The 20,678-nt window shown below is 41.8% G+C and overlaps 3 protein-coding genes across 4 annotated transcripts in view; 2 read left to right on the top strand and 1 right to left on the bottom strand.

Annotated features, from left to right (window-relative positions):
• hectd4 (HECT domain E3 ubiquitin protein ligase 4) overlaps nucleotides 1-3,505 on the top strand; it is an 84,682-nt gene extending 81,177 nt beyond the window's left edge. For both annotated transcript variants that reach the window (XM_080766945.1, XM_080766944.1), the window contains exon 77: nucleotides 1,090-3,505. In XM_080766945.1, the coding sequence (XP_080623071.1) occupies nucleotides 1,090-1,226 (137 nt within the window). In that variant the 3' untranslated portion in view covers nucleotides 1,227-3,505. The remainder of the gene's footprint in view (nucleotides 1-1,089) is intronic.
• Nucleotides 3,506-6,391: 2,886 nt separating this feature from the next.
• Nucleotides 6,392-11,022, bottom strand: LOC308316588 (L-serine dehydratase/L-threonine deaminase-like). Its single transcript, XM_080765276.1, has 8 exons — nucleotides 10,975-11,022; nucleotides 9,978-10,137; nucleotides 9,672-9,711; nucleotides 9,435-9,574; nucleotides 9,155-9,246; nucleotides 7,320-7,547; nucleotides 7,073-7,197; nucleotides 6,392-6,975 (listed from the first exon to the last, which is right to left on the bottom strand). The coding sequence occupies exons 2-8, from the start codon at nucleotides 10,128-10,130 to the stop codon at nucleotides 6,782-6,784; spliced, it is 972 nt and encodes a 323-aa protein (XP_080621402.1). The 5' UTR covers nucleotides 10,131-10,137; nucleotides 10,975-11,022; the 3' UTR covers nucleotides 6,392-6,781.
• Nucleotides 11,023-15,770: 4,748 nt separating this feature from the next.
• Nucleotides 15,771-20,678, top strand: part of ttc28 (tetratricopeptide repeat domain 28) — a 304,979-nt gene continuing 300,071 nt past the window's right edge. The window contains exons 1-2 of the mRNA XM_080765021.1: nucleotides 15,771-16,050; nucleotides 19,892-20,191. Of these exons, the coding sequence (XP_080621147.1) occupies nucleotides 16,021-16,050; nucleotides 19,892-20,191 (330 nt within the window). The 5' untranslated portion in view covers nucleotides 15,771-16,020. The remainder of the gene's footprint in view (nucleotides 16,051-19,891; nucleotides 20,192-20,678) is intronic.

Here is a 20,678-nt window from a genome sequence, read left to right as displayed (position 1 = left end):
CCTGTAAAACCTGGACATGCCGTTTTCCAGTCACGGGAAATTACAAAATAGTTAAAATGTCCTAGAAAATATTGTGTATTAGAAAAGTAATTAATGCAGATTAGGTTTTTGTACGGTAATCATGCAGGAATTAGAGGGTATGTTCAGATACATCCTAGCAGGTTAAAGCTGTTGCCAAGTTATGTAATTTAGCCAGCAGCAGGGTGGATTAAAAGGACATGACCATACTAACAGGTTCATACGTTCAATGTACGTTGCAGTGTATCATTTATTTATGTGTTACAGCAATATGTGTCGTGCATGTGGTACAGTGTATGTGCGTAGTTCTCTCATTTATTGAGAACGCTTAAGCCTTCTCAATAAATAAGAATGCTTATCCTGAGCCATCCTTCATTTTGGAGTGCCACGTTTTCCACTCCGGTGGTATTCTGAACCTAGTTCTATTTATAGCTGAGCGCCCGCTGCCTAAACAAAAAGGCATATCCATGCAGAGGAAGCGCACCTGCTTTAGTTTTCTTAAGGACATAGCTGTTTGCCAGTTGCTGTCGATACAGTAGCTGTTGTTATGGCCGAAGTTGCATAAGTCAGATTTGTTGTCAACAGAATTTTGCTGACTCACCCACATAATGGAACGAACGCCACACCCGCAGGGAGGGAGTCGGTGACAGTTCATAATACTTGGGATTCTTGGCAGGGATGGGGTCGTTTCATAACAGACCGAAAGCAGGACTGGAACTGAGATGGTCAGCTATGATGGTGTCCTTTATGGTCTATGATAGAGATAACAGTCAAACGATCAAAATAACAATTCTTCAACATTCTCTAATTGTGCAGACTTCTTGTAAATTAAGTAATGCAGATGTTTAACAATAATTAAAATAATTAAAAAGTTAATCATTTAGCTGGGGACCACCTGGAACCCTCTCTAGCACCACTAGTGGTCGCGGACCACTGGTTGAAAACCACGGCTTTATGGTGATATTATGCAGTGGCACATTTACATAAAGAATTCTAGGTAGGTTAGGGTTAGTTCATTTTGTTTTGCTCGTGTAAAGACACATGCGTGTTGTTGTTTTTTGTGTCCTCCAGGTTCTCCGGACTCGCGCTACATCCGCGTGGAGACCTGCATGTTCATGGTGAAACTGCCCCAGTACACCTCCCTGGACGTGATGCTGGAGAAACTGCGTTACGCTATCCATTACCGCGAGGACCCGCTGAGCGGCTAGGTACAAGACTTGACGACATCTCCCCATACTTACTGCTTGAACACTATGTCCAACCTCTGTCCCTTACTCCATAACTCCTCTCCCCATGCCCGGCTTCACCTCCACTCTGAGACAGCTTTTATTTTATTTACTTGCTTTATTAATTTAATTTCTTTCTCTTTACGAAAGTTTGCAACTGCAATGTGCCAGTGTTTCATTTGAACTACAGTGAGTATATATATATACACAGATGAAGCATTTTATTTTCTGAGGAATTCACTGGAGATTTATCTCCACCGGCCCTTTTGACACTGGTCGCCCGAGTGTCCTTTCTGGTTGCACTGTGTTTTCGAGCGGCATTGATCTGACATTCTCAACATTCTCCTAAATGTATCTCTAGGTTGTGAATTTACGGGGTTTTAAGTCAAGTTTTGTGATACCAAACGAGTGACGCTGTGCCAGCGGCGCTGTAAAGAAAAAGAAAGAAAGTTAAATTCCTGTGCACTGTGCGCTCTTAACTGTACTCTGGCTTGAATCAAACGTTCTCAATGTGAGTAACCAAGTCTCACAGTTGCAGAACTTGCCAGTGGTGTCGAGCTTGTCTTAATCTCCCCGGGTTCCTTACCTAGCTGCTTCCTTCCCTCTGTGGAGAGAAAAACGCTCTGAAAACTTGCCTTTACTACATTACCTTCCTCTAGACAGGGGGGGGGGGACGCTGGCTTTGTGTGAAATGGAATTCCAAATGATGAATTCGTCTGGATCGTATAGGTATAGTAATCGAGCTTTTATGTGATGTGTACGACGGAGGTGCATCTACTGTACAGTCAGGAGTCAGGAACGAAACTCTGGGTGCCTAATATAGCTCTGACCACGTCGGCTTCCAAGCAGGCGGGATATGTGAACAAGTGCTGTATAGCAAATGTTGTAGTTACTGCCTGTAAAGAAGGAAAAAAAGAACTGCTAATGGACAAACTAACTTATCTGCCTATATAAACCATGAATATATTTTATTCGAATCTCCGAAGAGAGGGTATTTAAGTCATGTAAAAAGTCATATTAATCTATTAGTTTATGAAATTGCTATTTGGTTTTAAATATCCTAGTAGCTGTGGTGGCATGGTACAGGTCAGACCGACTCAACACCGGCCGTTTGGGGACACGAGGGGCTCCACCTGGATTCCAGGAGAGGCGCTGCTCGGTGCCAGGTCTGCTATACTTGCATTTCGGGGTTTAGGAAACCTGTGTTGCTTCGTGAAATGGGAGGGGGACGTCGGCCTCCCGAGCTGCTCTCCCAGCACTGCTTGTGTGCTACTGCTACTGAATGTGCAACAAATCCCCCACCCCCTGCTCCGAGCCCCACAACATGTCATACTCAATACACACACACACAAACCGGTGGGCGGGGGGTGGCTTATCTTAAGTTCTGCCTTTTTTAAGGTTTTCTGTCCAGAGAGAACAGGATTATTTTGTTTTTGTTTGTTGCTTTCACCCATAACCAAATGTTCCAGCTGTGTAAAAGAACACACAGAAAAACAAACAAATGTAAATAGACTTAAGTTATGTCTGATGGCAGTTTGTATTAATTGCTAATTCAAATCATTTTTTGATATTATATTATATTATAATTTCCTTTTGTGTTTGCTTTGCACTACTCTTCCATGAAAAGATTTCTAAATGGAGCAAACTAAAGGATGTCTGTTCGACATCCAGTTTGTTGGGTTATTATTTTTTACATATTTTCAAATGACCAGTAAATCGATCACATTTTTGTCTTGTACTCAGACAGACTCTACTACTCATGGTGAATCATGTTTTCTTGTGTGAGTAAAAAGAAAACGCCATCTTACTTGGATTGGATTGAACTAAAGAACAAGGTTATAGAGGATTGATTTGACTGATTGATTGCTTGATTGATTGATTGACATTGGACATGTATGGGATGGTTGAATTGCTTGCTGGTTTAGTTTTTTGGTTTTGTTCTCTTGAAAGGTATACCGCTGCTAATGAGGACGCTAATCACTCTATCTCTCTCTCCCTCTCTCCTTTCCTCTTTTGGGAGGTGGAGAAGATTATAAAAAGGACATATCCATACAAAGAGGTGTTACGATAAGAAAATGTGTGCTGTACATTTACTTGATATTTATTACAATTATTTATGGTTGCATTAACTTAACTTTTACTGTCTTTACCTCTGCACATCAGAAACTTAACACATATCTAAAAATGGATTATACAGCTGTAAAGAATCAGATGGCGTTTGAGATTTCTGTGTCACAATAAAGAAATGTCTTGATGTACAAACGGCGCATTTGAACCACCGGCGTGTTTTGTACCCTTTTGCATGTTACGGGTGTTGTCCCGATCGGATCGGGTAATCGGAAATCGGGGCCGTTTCAAATGATCGGAATCGGAGCCAAAAACCGTGATCGGGACATCCCTAGTATCAATATTATATCCATATCATGATATTAGAAATGTTTTGTTTTTATCTAAACACAGCTGGTGTAGTCGGATCACGGCTGTTTTGTAATGATATTTTCAGATTAAAAGGATAGGTGCTATACTGAATATGCAGCAATATAAATTGTGAAAGGGACAATTCCTGAAAGGGCTTGGTAATTGCATAACAGTCCAGTCATGCATGTAGACAATGTCTGAATGTTGATAATGTGGCTGGCCGTTTATCTTTTCACCTCCTTTTGGACATGCTTTTTATGTAAGGCCCCGTTTACTAGTTCCCAAGCCTTGTTACATCACCCACTGCCTGTAAACCAGACGCCTTCTGAGAGCAGCAAGTGGCCGGGCACGGCCAGTTCGAGCTGGATCGCAGTCACACCACTCCTCTCTCACACAACCCCACCTCCCCCACATTTATCCCACACTGTACCTCATTCAATTCTACATTACGAGAGCAATGGTCCCTAAATTATAATAACATGTATTTTTCAATGTTGTATAATGCCATATGGAAAAAGGCCATGGAAATTGATAGTCTGGTTAGTGTTTTATTCAAGTCTTTCAAACTTGAATGGGACAAACAATAATGTATGGTACATTGGCATTCGACTAACCAGAACATGTGTTTGCACAGTATCCCTACAACAATCCTATAGAAACATTTTCTATTATTTACAACTATTAATATGCTCAAATTATAAAGATAACCAAAAATAAGCTGGGCACTATGTAAAATGTACAGACAGTACACTATGGAAAGAACGGAGAGGCTACAGTAGGTAAATTAATACATTTGAATTATAACGATAACCAAAAATTAGCTGGGCACCATGTGAAATGTACAGACAGTACACTATGGAAAGAACGGAGACTCGGAGAGGCTACAGTAGGTAAATTAATACATTTTAATTATTGCACCTGTTGAAAGTGTACGCAGTGTACTATACACAGTAATGGTACCACCGAGGTACAGCTGATCTGCTCTCAATGTTGGATGAACTGAAGTGAAGCTTAATTGAAATCCAGAATAAAATCATGTGATAGAATGTAACCTATTCCCTTACTAAACAATGTAACTGACCACAAATATGTCATGAATTAATTTTAGGGCGTTGTTTTTCTTATAATGTGTAGAACAGAACAAAACGACACTGTAAAGTAAACTAATGATAACATATTTTGTGGTCGGTTACATTTGCATGATGTTGCATAAATGTTGTTTTTCGAGAATGTTTATAAGACTGGTCCTGAAAAGGGGGTCCCCTTCTATTGATCCCTTCACAGCTGACTCCTCTCATCCGGATGAAAAGGACCCCAACCCCCCCTATTTAATGGGCTGCAGGCCAATGAACAAAGAGGAAGCAGTCACAGCCCCAACGACCCAGCCAATGATGGGTTTAGTGCTGTTGTCCCTCTGAGGTTGACCCATTAACACAGCTTCTCTGGTGCAGCCGCAGATAAGGTTTCTGCTGCAGTGAAGCATGTTGACATGGCCGAGGACCACAGCTATTGAAATGCCAACGCTAAACATCACATCATCACTCCTACAGGAGCACTGTGAGCACACAGGGAAAAACAACCTTGGAGTCAAGAGGCCAGACGTCATCTTACTCAGAACATTCATACAAGATCTACCGATGAATAGAGGGTATGCGCGTAACATCATCATCAAACCAGGAAGTTATGCAGGAACGCCTACTGAGTGGCAAAAAACTATCTTCTGGCCTCGACAGCCCATACATCCAAAAACGTTAAACAATGTTAAACTCACTTTGCATGTTGCTATGCCACTCGATTTGCCACTCGATGTGCCATTCACTTTAAGCATGCGCATACCCTCTATACACGAAATCTCATACTCGCATCACATGCTGGTTTGTACTGTCTACAATAGTATATGGGAGACTTTGTCACCCATATCTTCTTAGATGATTAAAATTGATACAAACATATATCACTAACATGTATAACATATATGTCACTTGACTTTCTGTCTATCAGGACTTTCGTATTGAACTTTTCCTAGAAGAATAATAAAATACTGCATGTATGGACTGCAATTTCAGACAAAACTGAGATGAAACCATACAAAAAGGATACAAAAGTGCATACTGTACCAACCATACCATTTAGATTATAAATAAGACTAGTCCTTATATGACCCTCTTTCCCACCTTTCCTATACTTTATGAAACCCATCAGGAAAATATAAAAATGTCTCACTGATTTCTCACTAGGTGACATAAAAGATAACTATTATAATAGGCCTATATCTACCTACTTTGCATTTCAGCTAGATGCTAGAGCACATATTATTCAATACTTCTGCGTCCAGATATTACTAACTCGCAAATCACGCGTTTTTTTTTTTAAAAGGCCGTTCGCAAAGTCCATCTGGAATGTTATATTGTTCAATAACTTGCTCCAGAAAGCATAAAACAAATGGGAAGCAGACAGGAATGAAAGCGCTGCATTGTAGTGGTGGCTGAGAATCTGTAGTGTGGAATGTCCGGTATACTTTATATCCTCACTGCAGTCAGGAGGAACGAGATTGCCATGGAATGGAAAAAGGGCTAAAGAAGAAATCCTTCAGGCTCAACATTCAGGAAAAATAATTTATTCATATTCTTTTAAATACAATTAATGACGTACAAAAGAAAAACAAGAGAAAATGTGCAACCAATTTTACATGAACAAAGAAATAAACAAAGTAAAAATAACATGAAACATGTACGTTATAACTACACAACCTCAAAGTGTGTAAGACAGTATATATATGCTTTCTTCCTTTTTTTACTATAATTTAATCATTTGAAGAGGTCATTCAAGACTACCACTGCCAGAGCAGCATCTCTCTTCAGGGTTATTTAATTCTACAAGCCTCCTGAAAGGTCCTCAGGCAGCCTGCCCGGCCATCAGTCTGTCAGCCTCCACATTAGGGAGAGCGTCACACTACGTCTGGAATGATTTGGCCCTACAGAGCTCCTGCTTGGATTCTGTTACAGGCAGCTGCATTGCAACGGCATGCGCACGGTGCAGCAGAGACCTACAGCTTGAAAGCATCCAGTTGATGGTGGAATGGAGGGGGACAGAAGAAGAAAGGTCTTCGTGGAAAAACCTTAGATCATAGCCAGGCGCTTCTTTAGACTCCTCAGCTGCTCCATGCTGATGTTGTTGCCCCCGCACACCACGATCACCACAGGGCCCAGGTCCTGTGCGAGCTTGCCCTCCTTCTGTAGCCTTTTGATGATGCCACAGTACACGGATGCCAGGGCCGCGCCGCAGGCGGGCTCCACCAGGATCTTCTCATCATCTGCAGATAAAGAGAGAGGAGGGAGATGAGCCCCAGGCATTCTGTTGAAATAATACTTAGAAGTGTTGAGAGGAGTAACATCTTTCTTGCCACTCACCAACAAAGCGCTCTACAGCCGCAACGGCCTCCTGGTCTGTGACGAGCTCTGAGAAGACTGTGTGCTCACCGACCAGTTTCAGCGTCTGTGCAGAGACTCTCGTCAAGCCCAACGTTGTGGCGATACTACAGAGAAAAAACATGACGTGTTACTCCACCACTTGTAACAAGTCCAAGTCACGAGGGAAAGAATGCTAAATTATGACAGTGTTGTGAATTATCGCCTCTAAATGAAAATGCCTTTATACCTGGTGATTTCAGGCAAAGTGACGAGCTCCCCGGCCTTCATTGCCGCGTTGAGACTGTGCGCTCCCACGGTCTCCATGGCTATGATGGGCACGTCAGCCCAGCGGGCGCGACGCAGTCCCTCCACTACTCCATTCAGCAGACCGCCACCACCAACTGACAGCACTATTGCCCCTGGCTTCTCCTGCATGTCATCTTCCAGTTCCCTCACCAGCGACGTGTGACCTTCCCTGTACGCAGAAAAAAAAAGATATGTTTGTATTGTAACACGTTTTAAATGCAGTTTGTACTGAAGACCATATCTCTGCTAAAAGTTTTCATTTCAACAACGGGCGGCAGTGGCTCAGGGGTAGAGTGACCGGATGGGAACCGCAAGGTTCCAAGTTCGAACCCGGGCTCCCCCAGAGTTAGTGTCGAAGTGTCCTTGAGCAAGACTCTGAACCACAAATTGCTCCCAATGTGCAGGTTGGTGCCTTGCATGGTTTCCTCTGGCATCTGTGTATCGTAATCGTGTGCGTGAATTGATGAATGTAATGCACAATCTCTGTAAAGCGCCTTGGATAAAGGCGCTATATAAAGGTACCATTTTACAACCGGCCATTTAAAATATGTCCTGGGCCGTGGCTCAGCGGTACAGGAGATATGAAGATTCCACCTGACACAGACAATATTATAGCAACGTAGGTTTTTCAGAAAACTGATTTAGAAGGCATTTGTAGAATCGGCTTCAGGTCTTAAATGGGTTATTAATGATATAATACAGGGCTGGACTGTGACAAAAATTCGGCCCGGTCATTTTTGCGTGAATTTGGCCCAGACCGGCCCACCACAACCAGCGTGCAGATAGCAGAAACTCTACCCCCCACTCCGTCGAGGCACACAAACAAAAAAGCCCTAATACCACCACTTTCACAGAACAACATAAATGATACAAACCAACAGACAACTACACAACCATTTGTAGAGGGTTTATTTGTCACTCACTGATACAGGTACAGTGAAATTATCATGATGGCACTGGCAGAATGGTAGCACGCGCAAACTTTTCCTGGTGGCCTGCCACCTATTGGCCTGCCTGCCTGGTGGTGGTGGCCCCCTACGGTCGTGGCCCACCGGGAATATGCCCGGTATGATCTGTGGCCAGTCCAGCCCTGATATAATAATATATCATTATCTTATCATGGTCATTTGTGCTGGTGCTAAAATTGAAGGGATGCCAAGTGCTATAAAACAAAGCATGTCCTACAGTATATTATACTGCAAGAGATGCTTTGTTTTATAGCACTTGGCATCCCTTCAATTTTAGCACCAGCACAAATGACCATGATAAGATAACACTGATGTAACACTCCCCCACTCAAGAAGTAGGCCTATACGGTCCCATTCAAGAATTGTTATCAGTGGCGCAATAATCTGTATCTTTGAAAAGATAACACAGTTATATGTAATTGGCCGCGTACCCCCACTTCAAATATTATGTTGAGATTATTATGAGAAATGTATATTAAATGAGGGCCAATTTTCACGAAGAAGCTCATAGCGTGGCACAAAGTGATGCGCTTGTAGGCGCATTTGGAATAGCTAAATTATGAAATAATGGCTAAAGTGGTTAGAATGTAAAATGACAGAGATGCTGTATCAGTTATCAGTCTAAACGGGTTAAAAAAAGACAGAAGATAGATTCCATTAGAATACTTCAGGACCCCCCCCCCCCCCCCCCCCCTATCACTTATCTCCTCTGTCACTGTTATCGTGACAAGAAGTGCACACATAGTACACACAATGTTGTTATGCAGACAGAATGGTCAACGAGGTCACCTCGAGATCAACTAATTACCAGATGAGAGGGTCGTCAAAGGGAGAGATGAAAATCCATCTGGGGTTGTTAGCCACGAGCTGCCGGCCATATTCAATGCTTTCATTTAGAGCCTAACAATGGAGGAGAGAAGATAAAGGCCATTGAAATGAGAAGCATCCTCGAGTTTTCTATCATCTTTACAGACGTATCAGTTTTGCATTCATTTAATCTGAAATTGTGATTAAATTCCTTCAATGTACACATAGCAGCTGAACAGAATGATCTGTTGGAAAACTAATGGCACGCATGACGAGCTCACCTTGCCGTGAATGATCACATGGGCACCTTCATCCTTGAGCCTCTCTACGGTTTGGTTTGGGGTGACACTTGGCACGACTATGGTAGCGGGAACGCCAAGCTGGCGAGCAGAATAGGCAGCAGCCATGCCTGCATTTCCTCCTGTCAGGGCAAAGATTTATTTATATATAAGTATTTTTTAATGCTATAAGTTGTTTATTGTTATTCATAAAATTCAGCCTCTAACTTGTGTGCTCACCTGAACAGCAAACGAACCGTTCACAACCTCTCTCTGCCCACTGTGGAACAACCAAAAAGAAACAATGACTCACAGAACTTGTTGTCTGATGATGATGACTACAAACAAAGAGGTCAGACTGGAGGTGACCATCCTAAACTGGTCTGTGCTGGTTCACCACCACCCCTACTCTGAGCTGTTTTGGGCCCCTATTATATAACCAAATGTGACTTGGGGCCAGACATCACCCTGCCAGAACCAAACAATACAACCACCCATGCCTGCCTGCTCTCTTCTGACTCATGGGGGATCTGGAAAATCGCTCACCGTTTTGCAGAGATGCCCGATGCCTCTGATCTTGAAGGACCCTGTGGGCTGCGATGAGTCCAGTTTTAGGAAAATAGAGGACCCTGCCACTTTGGTCAGGGCAAGGCTCTCCCTCACTGGGGTGGCGACGTGGAGAGGTCCCTGGATCTTCATTTCTCTACTACAGGACAGATGAACAGAACAGACCAACATGTTTTCAAGAGTGAACGACGAAGATTTGTTTTGTGTAGTGTACATGCTCAGACCAGGCAGAAATCAATGGTTTAGTAAGTAAGTAAGTAGGCTAAGTAAAGTTTATCTATAGAGCACCTTTCACAGACAATCACAGTCACAAAGTGCTTTAACAACAATAAAAGTAAAACAAGTCACTAATAAAGTAAGACAAAAATAGAGTTAAAATAAAGCAATCAACATTTAACCAAGCCGGCTATGGAAAGGCCTGTCTAAAAAGGTGAGTTTATAACAGTCCTATAAATGTCCAGAGAATCCACAGTTCTTAGGTTCTTCATTCCATAGCCTAGGCCCTAGGGGCTATGCAAAGGCTCCATCACCTTTAGTTATATGTTTACAGGCAGAGAAGCTGTCTTCAGGCACAGGCATGTGGATTCAAGGCAAGCGTCTTGTGTATTTGTTTGACTATTTTACTGCCAATATATGCCATGATCTCAGAGCAATGCTAAGCACTATATGCTAGATTACTTGAATATTAGAAAGAGCTTTTGTTCAAATTGATCATAACTATTGAGTTGAATTCAAATACAATATTGAGATGAATGAGAATATGAAATGTTAATATTAATTGAGACTCCAAAATGTATTGGTTGATTGATTGAATGCTCGGGACCACAATGGAAACAGGCCCCTATTTTTGTGTTATCCTTTTAACAATATCTGTAATTGCAAACTGTTAATGTTAAAAGTATTCAATCAATCATTCATTCAATCAATCAATCAATCAATCACAAATAATTAATATAAACGTTTATAGATTACCTACCTGATTATTGATGGCTGAGTATACAATAAAGAAGTCTCTGTACAAGTAATAATTCCAAACTTTCTGTTCCTTCATTATGTGCATAATTATATATACATGCTGCTGGGGGCTTGGCAAAGGGCACCCCCGCTTACAGACCAATCACCACTGAACACTCCGTGACCACGCCCATTCACTGTTTACTATGCGGAAGCGACAGGTGGATGGAAAATTAATGAAATTCCACAAAATGAAGGTATTTCCCATCCCATTCTTTTTGTATTAGACAGTCTATAAGGTGGATCATGTTGTATTTTAGCTTGATGTGTGTTATGTACAAAATGCTGTGAATCTAATTTAGAGTTCTCAGAACTTATGCCATCATCATCAGCCTTCTTTGATTTCCTACTTAAATCAAATTAATAATGAGTGATTCTGAGGTGTAGAATTCGCTGTCTCTGTATCCTGTACTGTAGGCCTACATTTCATTGCTGTAGAAGACACAAGAAGATCCTAAAAAAATTGTTATACAAAAGTTCTATGATAGTTTGTATACATTTTAATTTCACTCTTTTTTAGCAGTTTATAAAGTCAAATGGCGTCGATTGTTGAACAAAAGTCTTTACATAAATGTGCGGGCGTCCTCACCTCTAAAGGAGTGCAGACACTGTAGACATTACCAAAAGAGTCGGTACTTTTGGATCCAACTAAAAGCGGGGTGTCTCTGAATGAACTTCTCTCAGCAAAATGTCACAGCGACCACTGACCGCAGCGCAGGCAGTGATCTCAACCACTGACTGAAACAAACAAAATGTATGTGTAGCCTACTTAAAGAGCGCATAAATAACCACTGGGTTGAAGGTAGCAAACAATGCAGATCTAACCAGAAAGGACTGGTGTGGTGAACTAAATGTTTCATAACATGAGGCCTGGTTCAGCCATAGTATAGGCTAGTAGCCTACTCACGTTCTGGTTCTGGAGCTGTAGGCTATTCTTGACCGTTTGAGGCCCTACACATGTTCAGGGATCCAATAGTTCGTTTTTTTATTGATTGATTGATTTATTTATTGAACAGACAGACATTAACCTCCCACGGGGCAGCACACCTAAACCTAACCTTCCTTAACCCATGTCTAAACAATGACTAGTCTAAACTAAGTATGCACCCCATTTTATTCATCCCCAAGGAATTCAGGTAGCCCATCCCATTGCTTGCACATAGGCCTACTGTACATTGGTTCTCAAAGTGGGTTCCGGGGACCCCCAGGGTCACAATAATCTAACCAGCTGGTACATCTGCTATTTATTAAAAATATATATTCTATATATTCTTTATATAATTATATAATATATATTCTACTATATATATTCATGATGGGGGTCCCTGGCACAAAACATTTTCAGGTGTAGATCTGACAGTTCATGTCCAAATATATCATGTCCTTGGCTCTTGACCAGATGTCCCCCTTTGCATGGGACCCTCATTTCCAAGACTTTACAGGCGTCCCACAAATTGAGGCCCAGCTGTCTCAATTGGGACCCTATCTCAATTTGACTGGCATGCATCAGTGTTCAAATGCCCTAATAGTTAGTCCCCCAAAGGCCCAATAGTTGCTCTCATTGTCTCTTTTCCTGTGAAATGTGTTTTTTAAGCCTGTTAAAATAACATGAGAAATATCCCCCTATATAGGATACACTACAGTACCAAGTTGGCCATATCCACCCATGACCAAAATTTGAATTTTAAAACAAAATGTGTAATGTAAATGTAAATGTGTAAACAGTGTAAACACATGTAAGATAGCAGGAACTGGGCCATGGCTCAGCGGTCCAGGTACCTTGGCTGGTAATCCAGTCTGGCAGTGTGCCGCTCCCGACGGCCTTTACTGCATGTCACCCCCCCCCCACCTCTATCCCCATTTCCTGTCAGCCTACTGTCTATCCCTCCATAAAAAGTATAAAATAAATGTGAATGCCACAAAAAAACATAAAAAAAACAACATTTCATTAGGTAGGCTACTGGCAGCAGGGCTATCACGTGGCTATGTGGATATATCTACAGATTCATAGGATAGAGCGGTGAATGCAGTCAGTTGATTTGTAAAAACATTAAAACAAAAAAAGATCCATTCTTTTTGGGTCCACAATTAACCTCAGTGAGGCCAAAGACTTTACTTTCACAAGGAAAGAATAAATTACCTACCTGCATGGGTTGTGTTTTAGAGAACAGCTCTTTCCAGAAAGTCAACCAAAGAACTAGATTTTGGGACAGGATCACCTCGTTGTTGGTCAGTAAATGCACTGAGGACATAGCTGGAGCACTCATCCAATGTCTTTTTGACTATACAGTATGCATGCATGCTGTACTGTACCTCATGGTAGCCTACTCTAACTAAAAGGTAAACGTCAGACCTCTCAAAACAAACAGATCAGGTTACTACTAAACAGATCTACTGTATACTAGGACTCGTCTACACATACCCTACCCTTTCTAGGGTGGGATAGCTCAGGGTAGAGGACAGAGTAGGCTACAGCAAATTGCAATGGCCTGGTCTTCAAGATAAGGACCAGCATGGGTGCCCAAAACTGCCCTTGACAGGCACATACCTGTCAAACTACTTCAATAAGGTGAGAGAGACAGCCACAGGAGCAACACCAGAGGGAGCACCACTGATCTCGTTCAACCCAGATTCGGCACAAACATGGGTAGCCTACTGTTATGCCATCAAAATGTGTCGTAAAAAGGTGTGACTCCCTACAAGTCTTCTAAGCTTGACACCAGAAATGACACACACACCCCAATGTTTTCTATACACACTTTCTTGTATGTCTTTTAATGTCTTGCTGAATTGAATACATACACACAAGACCACAGGGAAAACAAGCCCATCGTTGCTTTTTTATTTTGTATTTATTTTTAGATAGATAGATAGATAGATAGATCTTTATTTGTCATTGCAACGTGTACAACGAAATTAAAAGTGCCAACCAATCAGTGCATCATATCACAAAACAAAATAAAGCTAAAACAAAACACACATGACTTCCTGTTATTGCACAACCCCTGTATCACTATATTCATACATATTGCACAAACATGTAATTGTAGCTGTTATTGCACAACAAACCCTTATTGCACTTAAGACAGCAGAAAAGAACAAAACATGTGTCGCATCAACAGATCATTTCTTATCAGCATTGAGTGCAACTACCGCTGTGGGATAGAAGCTGTTACTGAATCTGTTGGTCCCTGACTTTATCACTCTGTACCGTCTGCCTGATGGCAACAGTTTAAACAGTGAGTGACCGGGGTGGGAAGTGTCTTTCATAATGTTCTGAGTTTATTTTAAGACAGCGCTCTCTGTGTAGTTCTTCCAGTGTGGGGAGAGGGCAGCCAATGATCTTCTGTGCTGTATTTATGACCCCCTGGAGCTTTTTCCTCTGTGCCACTGTACAGCTGGTGTACCACACACATATGCAGTATGTCAATATGCTCTCTATGGAGCACCACCATGTGTGATGTTGTTCCCCCTGAGCACCCTCAGGAAGTATAGTCTCTGCTGGGCCTTTTTCAGCAGCTCAGAGGTTACAAACTTGTATTCGATCAATAGAAAATATTTTATTTTATTTTTTAGGATATACCAAAATGATAAATCATTGTGTTGAATAAACTAAAATGTTTTGACCCACATAGGCCTATGCTATATTTAAAGAGCACCTGCAAATGGCAATTGGTCCTCTAGTATTAACGTCATATTAAAGCTTATAAGTTAACACCAGAAATTATCCCCCACCCTAACTGTTTACTGTAGGCCTACATAGACTATATGTTTTATTGCTACTAGTATTGTGTTGATGTCTGGCAGGCTATATTATTGTAGGCAGTCTGGTATATTAATATTGTATTTAAATATCTATGAATTGAATGCACAGTACCACAATGGAAATAAGATATATAAGCCATTAGGGCATTTTGTGTTATCCTTTTAGCACCATTGTATAATCGTACCACCTACTATTTGAAAACTGCAAAAGTTTGCTCCATTCATGAATTCCTTTCACTGAGTGAGGTCAGGTGGTTACAAGTTAACAGATCCGCTACTTTTCGAGCGCGCCACCGTGGTACGACGAAGTACATGGGAGGTTACCATAGACTGTAAAAAAAAAAATAGGAGGTTACATAGGCTCATATGGCCTTAGTAGTGAGACAGCGTTCTCTAGTGGCCACATGGTAATCTACAAACCCAGGGTATCATGCGACAAGGCTAGGCTATAGTCGCTAGTATAATATTTTCCGCTTTGTGTCGACTCTTTGCCAGTTGAAATTGGCATTCCCTGCATGTATACACCCGCCGGGGGGCATGTGGGGGTCATTTTGGTTGCCTGCTGAGTGAATTTTCAAACGGGTTCCCACTTCCCTGGCCTGGCCCGTATATAAATGGTCTATTATTTCCACCTAAAATGAACAAGCCAATAAGGTTGTTGTTTGTTTGGCAGTGCAGTAAATGAGTTCAAGTCAGCCATGCATGCACGCGCAGGTGAACTTGAATGTTGAGACAAATACATAATTGTTGACACCTCTCGGTGTCGTTGTTACTTTATGGTAGAACTAAAATACAAATGATAATACAATGCACATATTTTTCATACATTTTACAATAAACAGTATAATAAGTATAAGTATAGCGCGGTAAATCAATACATTCTAGTAAACGTTTCCCTGCTGAATCAACGCGGACCAAGTCAAATAAATCCTGCCAGAACTCCGCTATGGCAACAGGGGAAAAGGGCAAGGAGAAAAAAGGAAAAGATTTTGACAACATGGCGCACGACTTTCCTTGAGAAAAGTTTCTTCGGAACGCCAAAACATCCCGTTTTTTTTGTGTATTTCCCCCCCAGTTCGTCGACACTCGCACTGCAACGTGTCGTGCACACTTTGAAGGATTTTTAACCACTCCTCGGTGCACAAACAGTCCTTAAGCTGTGCGTTTCTAAAATCAACGATGATGACTGTGATGGGATGAGAGCCGAGTCCCGTTGCACAAACCAAAGAGTCCAGAAGCCAGGATGGAGAAGCAAGCAACTCTGGAAGAAAAGGTAAATAAAAGTCAAAGCGGGCACATTTGCGTGCATGTCGCTGTGCAAGCATGCCATTGCCAGCCCATAATATTAAGGCAGTTAACGATTCGTTACTTTTAAAAACATCACGTTCTGTTTTTCCTGCCATCGACAGGAAATGCCAATTGGCCATTCCTGCGAAAACCTCGTAAACTTTTGTATCGATTTTCCAGTCATGCATAGCAGGCAGCACACTGAGCACAGTAGCCTACAATGACGTATAGGAGGGGATATATTGCATCCAACCATTAACCATATTGATTACAATACGGACTCCAGGAACACTGCTGCACTGATATTGTTATTTTCGTTTTTAAACAAACACTTATATGTCAAGTTTCAAGATGAAAACAGTCACGTATGCAGTGTCTATGTATAGTTCTCCTGGAACTGTTATAACACATCTGGTGTGTGTGCGTTGCCATGAACAATACAGCTCCCAGATTTGACATAAGTGATGACAGTTATGATTGTCTCTTGTCTGTGTGTGTTTCTGGAGTGATGAGTTAATCTCTCTCTCTCTCTCTCTCTCTCTCTCTCTCTCTCTCTAACTCTTTGGGGTGCCCACATGATGTGGGTGGGGGGGACCTAAAAGACAATTTAAGGACTTTTAAGACATTTTTAATGCCTTAAAAATGAAAGAAAAGAGAGAGAGTCAAAAGGAATCAACATAATTTAAGAAAGAGGCAAACATTTAGAAAATGGACAATCACATTGCCCAGGCGGGGGTCATTGCCCAGGGGGGGGGGGGGGGGGGGGGGGGGGGTCCCCAGTTCAAATATTATTATTTTGGGTTGGGTCAAAGCCTGAAAAGGTTGAGAACTACACCTCTCTCTCTCTCTCTCCCCTCTGTCCTTATGATTAAGTTGGTAGGGTGTTTTCTTTATTGGTCGACAGGGAGCCCCATTGGTATAGGCTCTTATTATCTCTCCCTCTCTCCACCCTTCCGGCCCAGTGCCCACATTACATAGAAGGCAGCCCCAAATGCACCGTGCCAGACTAGACTGCACACAGAGACATTCCCTTCAAAATTCGCATATTTATGAACTGCGCTATGGGGAGGCAGGATATTTCTTTTGGTATTACTTTATTTATATGCTTGCCTTCTAAACATCACTAAACTGTTTTATTGCAGCCAATGAAGTAGGGCTGAAGAGCTATGAACATGTTCCTGTCAAGTGTCAACTGTGTAGTGGTTCAACTTCAGAGACTCTTTTAGATTTTTTTAGAATGCACCCTTCCCTAAACCAGCAAGTGTTTAGGGAATCCCACTAGAAAAGAGGCTTCTCTCCTGTACCTGTAATGTAATGTTTGAGCTTTCTCATTGTCCTTTGCAGACAGACTGTATGTGCTTGCACCATTTACCATTTACCAATTGTTTTAGTCTAGGACTCTAGGTGTGGCCTGTACAGTTGTCTATCTTTCTCTTAAAGGTGGGTAGCCCTTGGCTTCAAAACTAAGTCATAACAACACAAACCCAACGGTAAACACTTTGCAGCCTCTCAGAGAGCAGCACAGTGTTTTACCTGTGCCTGATCTGTGCTATCTTCATCACTACTTCTTTAGTTCAACAGTATCCTTAACACTAACAGAATATCATAGTACCACAGTTCAAAGGTAATGTGATGTAATTCAGTGAAAATGTACTAATGTATGTAAAATAGTGCTGGCAGTATGTATGTGTATTGCACAATACCATAGACATTTTTGAATCCCAGCTAGACTGCCCTACAAAGCCAACGTGCAGTAACGAACAAAGAAAATACTGATAAATGGGTATAAATGCAACTGGTCAGCCAAATGAGATATTGGCATATAACTAATTGTGGGTAATTGAGGTAATTGTGTGTCCAAAAATGTAGTTACTGCACTTTGGCTTTGTAGTACTGTACTCCAATATAAAAAAATCAAGGCTACCTAACAAATGTGTCATAGTCACTCTACGAGACTTTGGAACTAGAGTATTGGCTCATAATTGAATAATGCAATACAAGAAGATGAAATGTTGCAGTGGAGATGCAAGTACAGTGAAGTCGTGAATGATAACAGTCACAGTAGTACTGTAGCTTGACGTCGACTCTGCCTCATACCGAAAGCCTTCATGTCTGCTTCTTTCACCCTCTCAGCCTCTGGAAGTAATTACCAAGCATGCCCTATCCCAGAATTCAGTCTGAGTGAGGAGGTGTGGTGTGAAGGAGGTATTATGGAAGCTATACCCCCACGAATGTGCTTTTCTCTCAACATTGTGTTCATTCAGTAATACCTGGCAAAGGATGAACAGAGATACAGTACAGATAGCACATCAACTGCTCTCTAAATAAATAAATAAGACCACGACAAAGTAGAGCTCTAATGGTTCGTCTCCTGCCAGTGTATCTACTTTGATTAATGTGGGTGATAACTTGACCAGGGATGTGGAGATTGGTTTGGTTTATGGTTATGGTTAGTGATCTCCAGGTTGGAGGGATTATTCTGCCCTATCGCATTCCACAAAGGTGGAATGCGATGGTGCAGAATAGTAGATAAAATCCCTCTACTATTTGTCTTGTGCCAAAGGAGGTGTTGTTAGCTACAGACGAGGAGAACTGTTATCAGAAAGCTGAACCCCCTCAGAAGTTTCTTGTGCGTTAGGTACTCAAGTGCTATTGCCTAAAAACCCCTGTAGAAAACAAAGTATAATGAAAAGTGCATTTTCTAAGGGGTGTAAGACATTTGATGAAGAAGGTTAGGAACAATGGTGGCAGATGTAGCACTGCCATTTACATCTCTCCTCGTGCCTGGATCAAAGTGAGTGATTCATGGAAAGTAAATATGATTATCCTGTCTTTATACCATGTCACAGAATTATTTAGAATCACATTAATGCCTAGGATAATCCTAATTATAATCGTGTAGTTCCTGTTGCAGAATATAAACACACAGGATTGATTTCTTCACTTTAAAATGGACTCAAGTATGAAGTACAGGCAGTTGCCTTTATCTTGAACCCACAAAGAATTCTCTTTTCAAAATGGCCTTTTCACACTTTTGCTCATTAAATGTTTGCTGAGTCAAATAACCTCAGGCTCATCTGCAACACATTTTCGATTATTGCATAATTATAGTCCGCCGTGGCTGAATCCTAATCCTACTTAAGAACATCAAATTACAGGGATTTTATTCAGTCTTATATTTCTTCGTTCATTTTCACACGTTATTTTTCCACCTGTAATTTGCTTTACAGCACTTTGCTTCACATTCCCATGGTAACACAAATCTGCACTTTGAGAGCGGACCAGTATAACTAGTCAGTACTACTCTTTGAGAGCTGACTAGTATAACTGTAGTCAGTACTACTCTTGAGAGATGACCAGTATAACTGTAGTCAGTACTACTCTTGGTCAAAAAGCAGAAAGAGTAGAATAACAGTGGAGTTGCTTGAGGGCACCGTAGTCCTGTTCCAGGTAAGTAGCGTTGGGAACTGACCGTTCCCAAGCCATGTGGCCGCTAGGTCAGGGCATGAGCCTATCCCCTGTTTCTGTAGCATGAGGCAGCTTGTTTTACAAGTACACCACATTGATATGATGCTAGCAGGGATTCCCTATCCAATCCTTGATGCTGAGCAAGCTGAGAGCCATTGGGTACCATTTTTATAGTCTTTGGGTTGACTTGGGAAGGGATTGCCCAATCTGCCACTCTAACCACAACGCCACTGTTCACTATTCAGTGGTCATATCCCACTGAATAGATTATTTTCATGTTCAACCAATACATTTCATATATTCTTTACAATTTCAATAAATTTGTCAATATTTCACACTTTTCCGTTCATCTTCTGCAGCTTTCAATCTTTGGTTCTCGACCGGCGGGAAGACCAGTTCGTCGCGTAGTTGGCGAAGAAGTGACCAGATGTGGCCTCAGCAAAGCAGAGTTCATGGAGAAAGTACAACAGAGCAACGAGGCGTGTCAACGCGGGGACTTTCAGGCTGCCGTCCATCTGTACAGCGACGCCCTGCGGGCCGACCCACAGAACTGCATCCTCTACAGCAACCGTTCGGCAGCCCTCCTCAAGTTGGGCCAACACCAGGCGGCTCTGGATGATGCTGAGAAGGCCTGCCAACTGAACCCCAAGTGGCCTAAGGTAAGACCGCATCAACTATCTCACGTAACATATTAGAGCTGGTCGATATATGGACAAAACCTAATATCATCATCTTGACCAAATACCATGATCTCAATATTGTAACGATAATTGACCTATTGTCAGCCTTCTGATTGGTCCCTCACCACCTAACCAGCTGGCTCCTTCTGCCTTGTTCCGCCACCTTCCGGTTGTTAATGGTGAGTTTGCTAGTAAAAATCTGAAATATATCCAGTTTTTGGGAACAAAAAGTCTTATGCCCAGTCACTATACGCACCTGAGATTGTCAATATGAGGCAACTGAAAAGGTTGTAGACCGGCTATTTTATTTTACGTTATTGAAAATGTTTCAGTAAGGTATAAAATAGGGCTCAAGTGATTAAAACCAGGAAAAGCTGGACAGATGTATGGAGAACCGGGATGACTGGAATCAATGATGGAGGGCTCGTCTGAGGACGACCTACATGAAAAGACAAGCCATATCACA

This window comes from Protomyctophum bolini (genome assembly GCF_963924005.1).
Source record: "Protomyctophum bolini genome assembly, chromosome: 6".
NCBI lineage: Eukaryota > Metazoa > Chordata > Actinopteri > Myctophiformes > Myctophidae > Protomyctophum > Protomyctophum bolini.
Note: the sequence above shows the minus strand (reverse complement) of the source record. Positions and strands in the feature narration are given on the sequence as shown.

What these genes read in the sequence shown, in the direction of transcription:
- LOC308316588 (XM_080765276.1), bottom strand. Translation starts at nt 10,130, where the DNA reads ATGAAGATCCAGGGACCTCTCCACGTCGCCACCCCAGTGAGGGAGAGC. An exon ending in TCGGGCATCTCTGCAAAACG is followed by an intron (nt 9,712 to 9,977) that starts GTGAGCGATTTT and finishes GTTGTTCCACAG; the next exon opens with TGGGCAGAGAGAGGTTGTGA. An exon ending in GGCTGTAGAGCGCTTTGTTG is followed by an intron (nt 6,976 to 7,072) that starts GTGAGTGGCAAG and finishes CTTTATCTGCAG; the next exon opens with ATGATGAGAAGATCCTGGTG.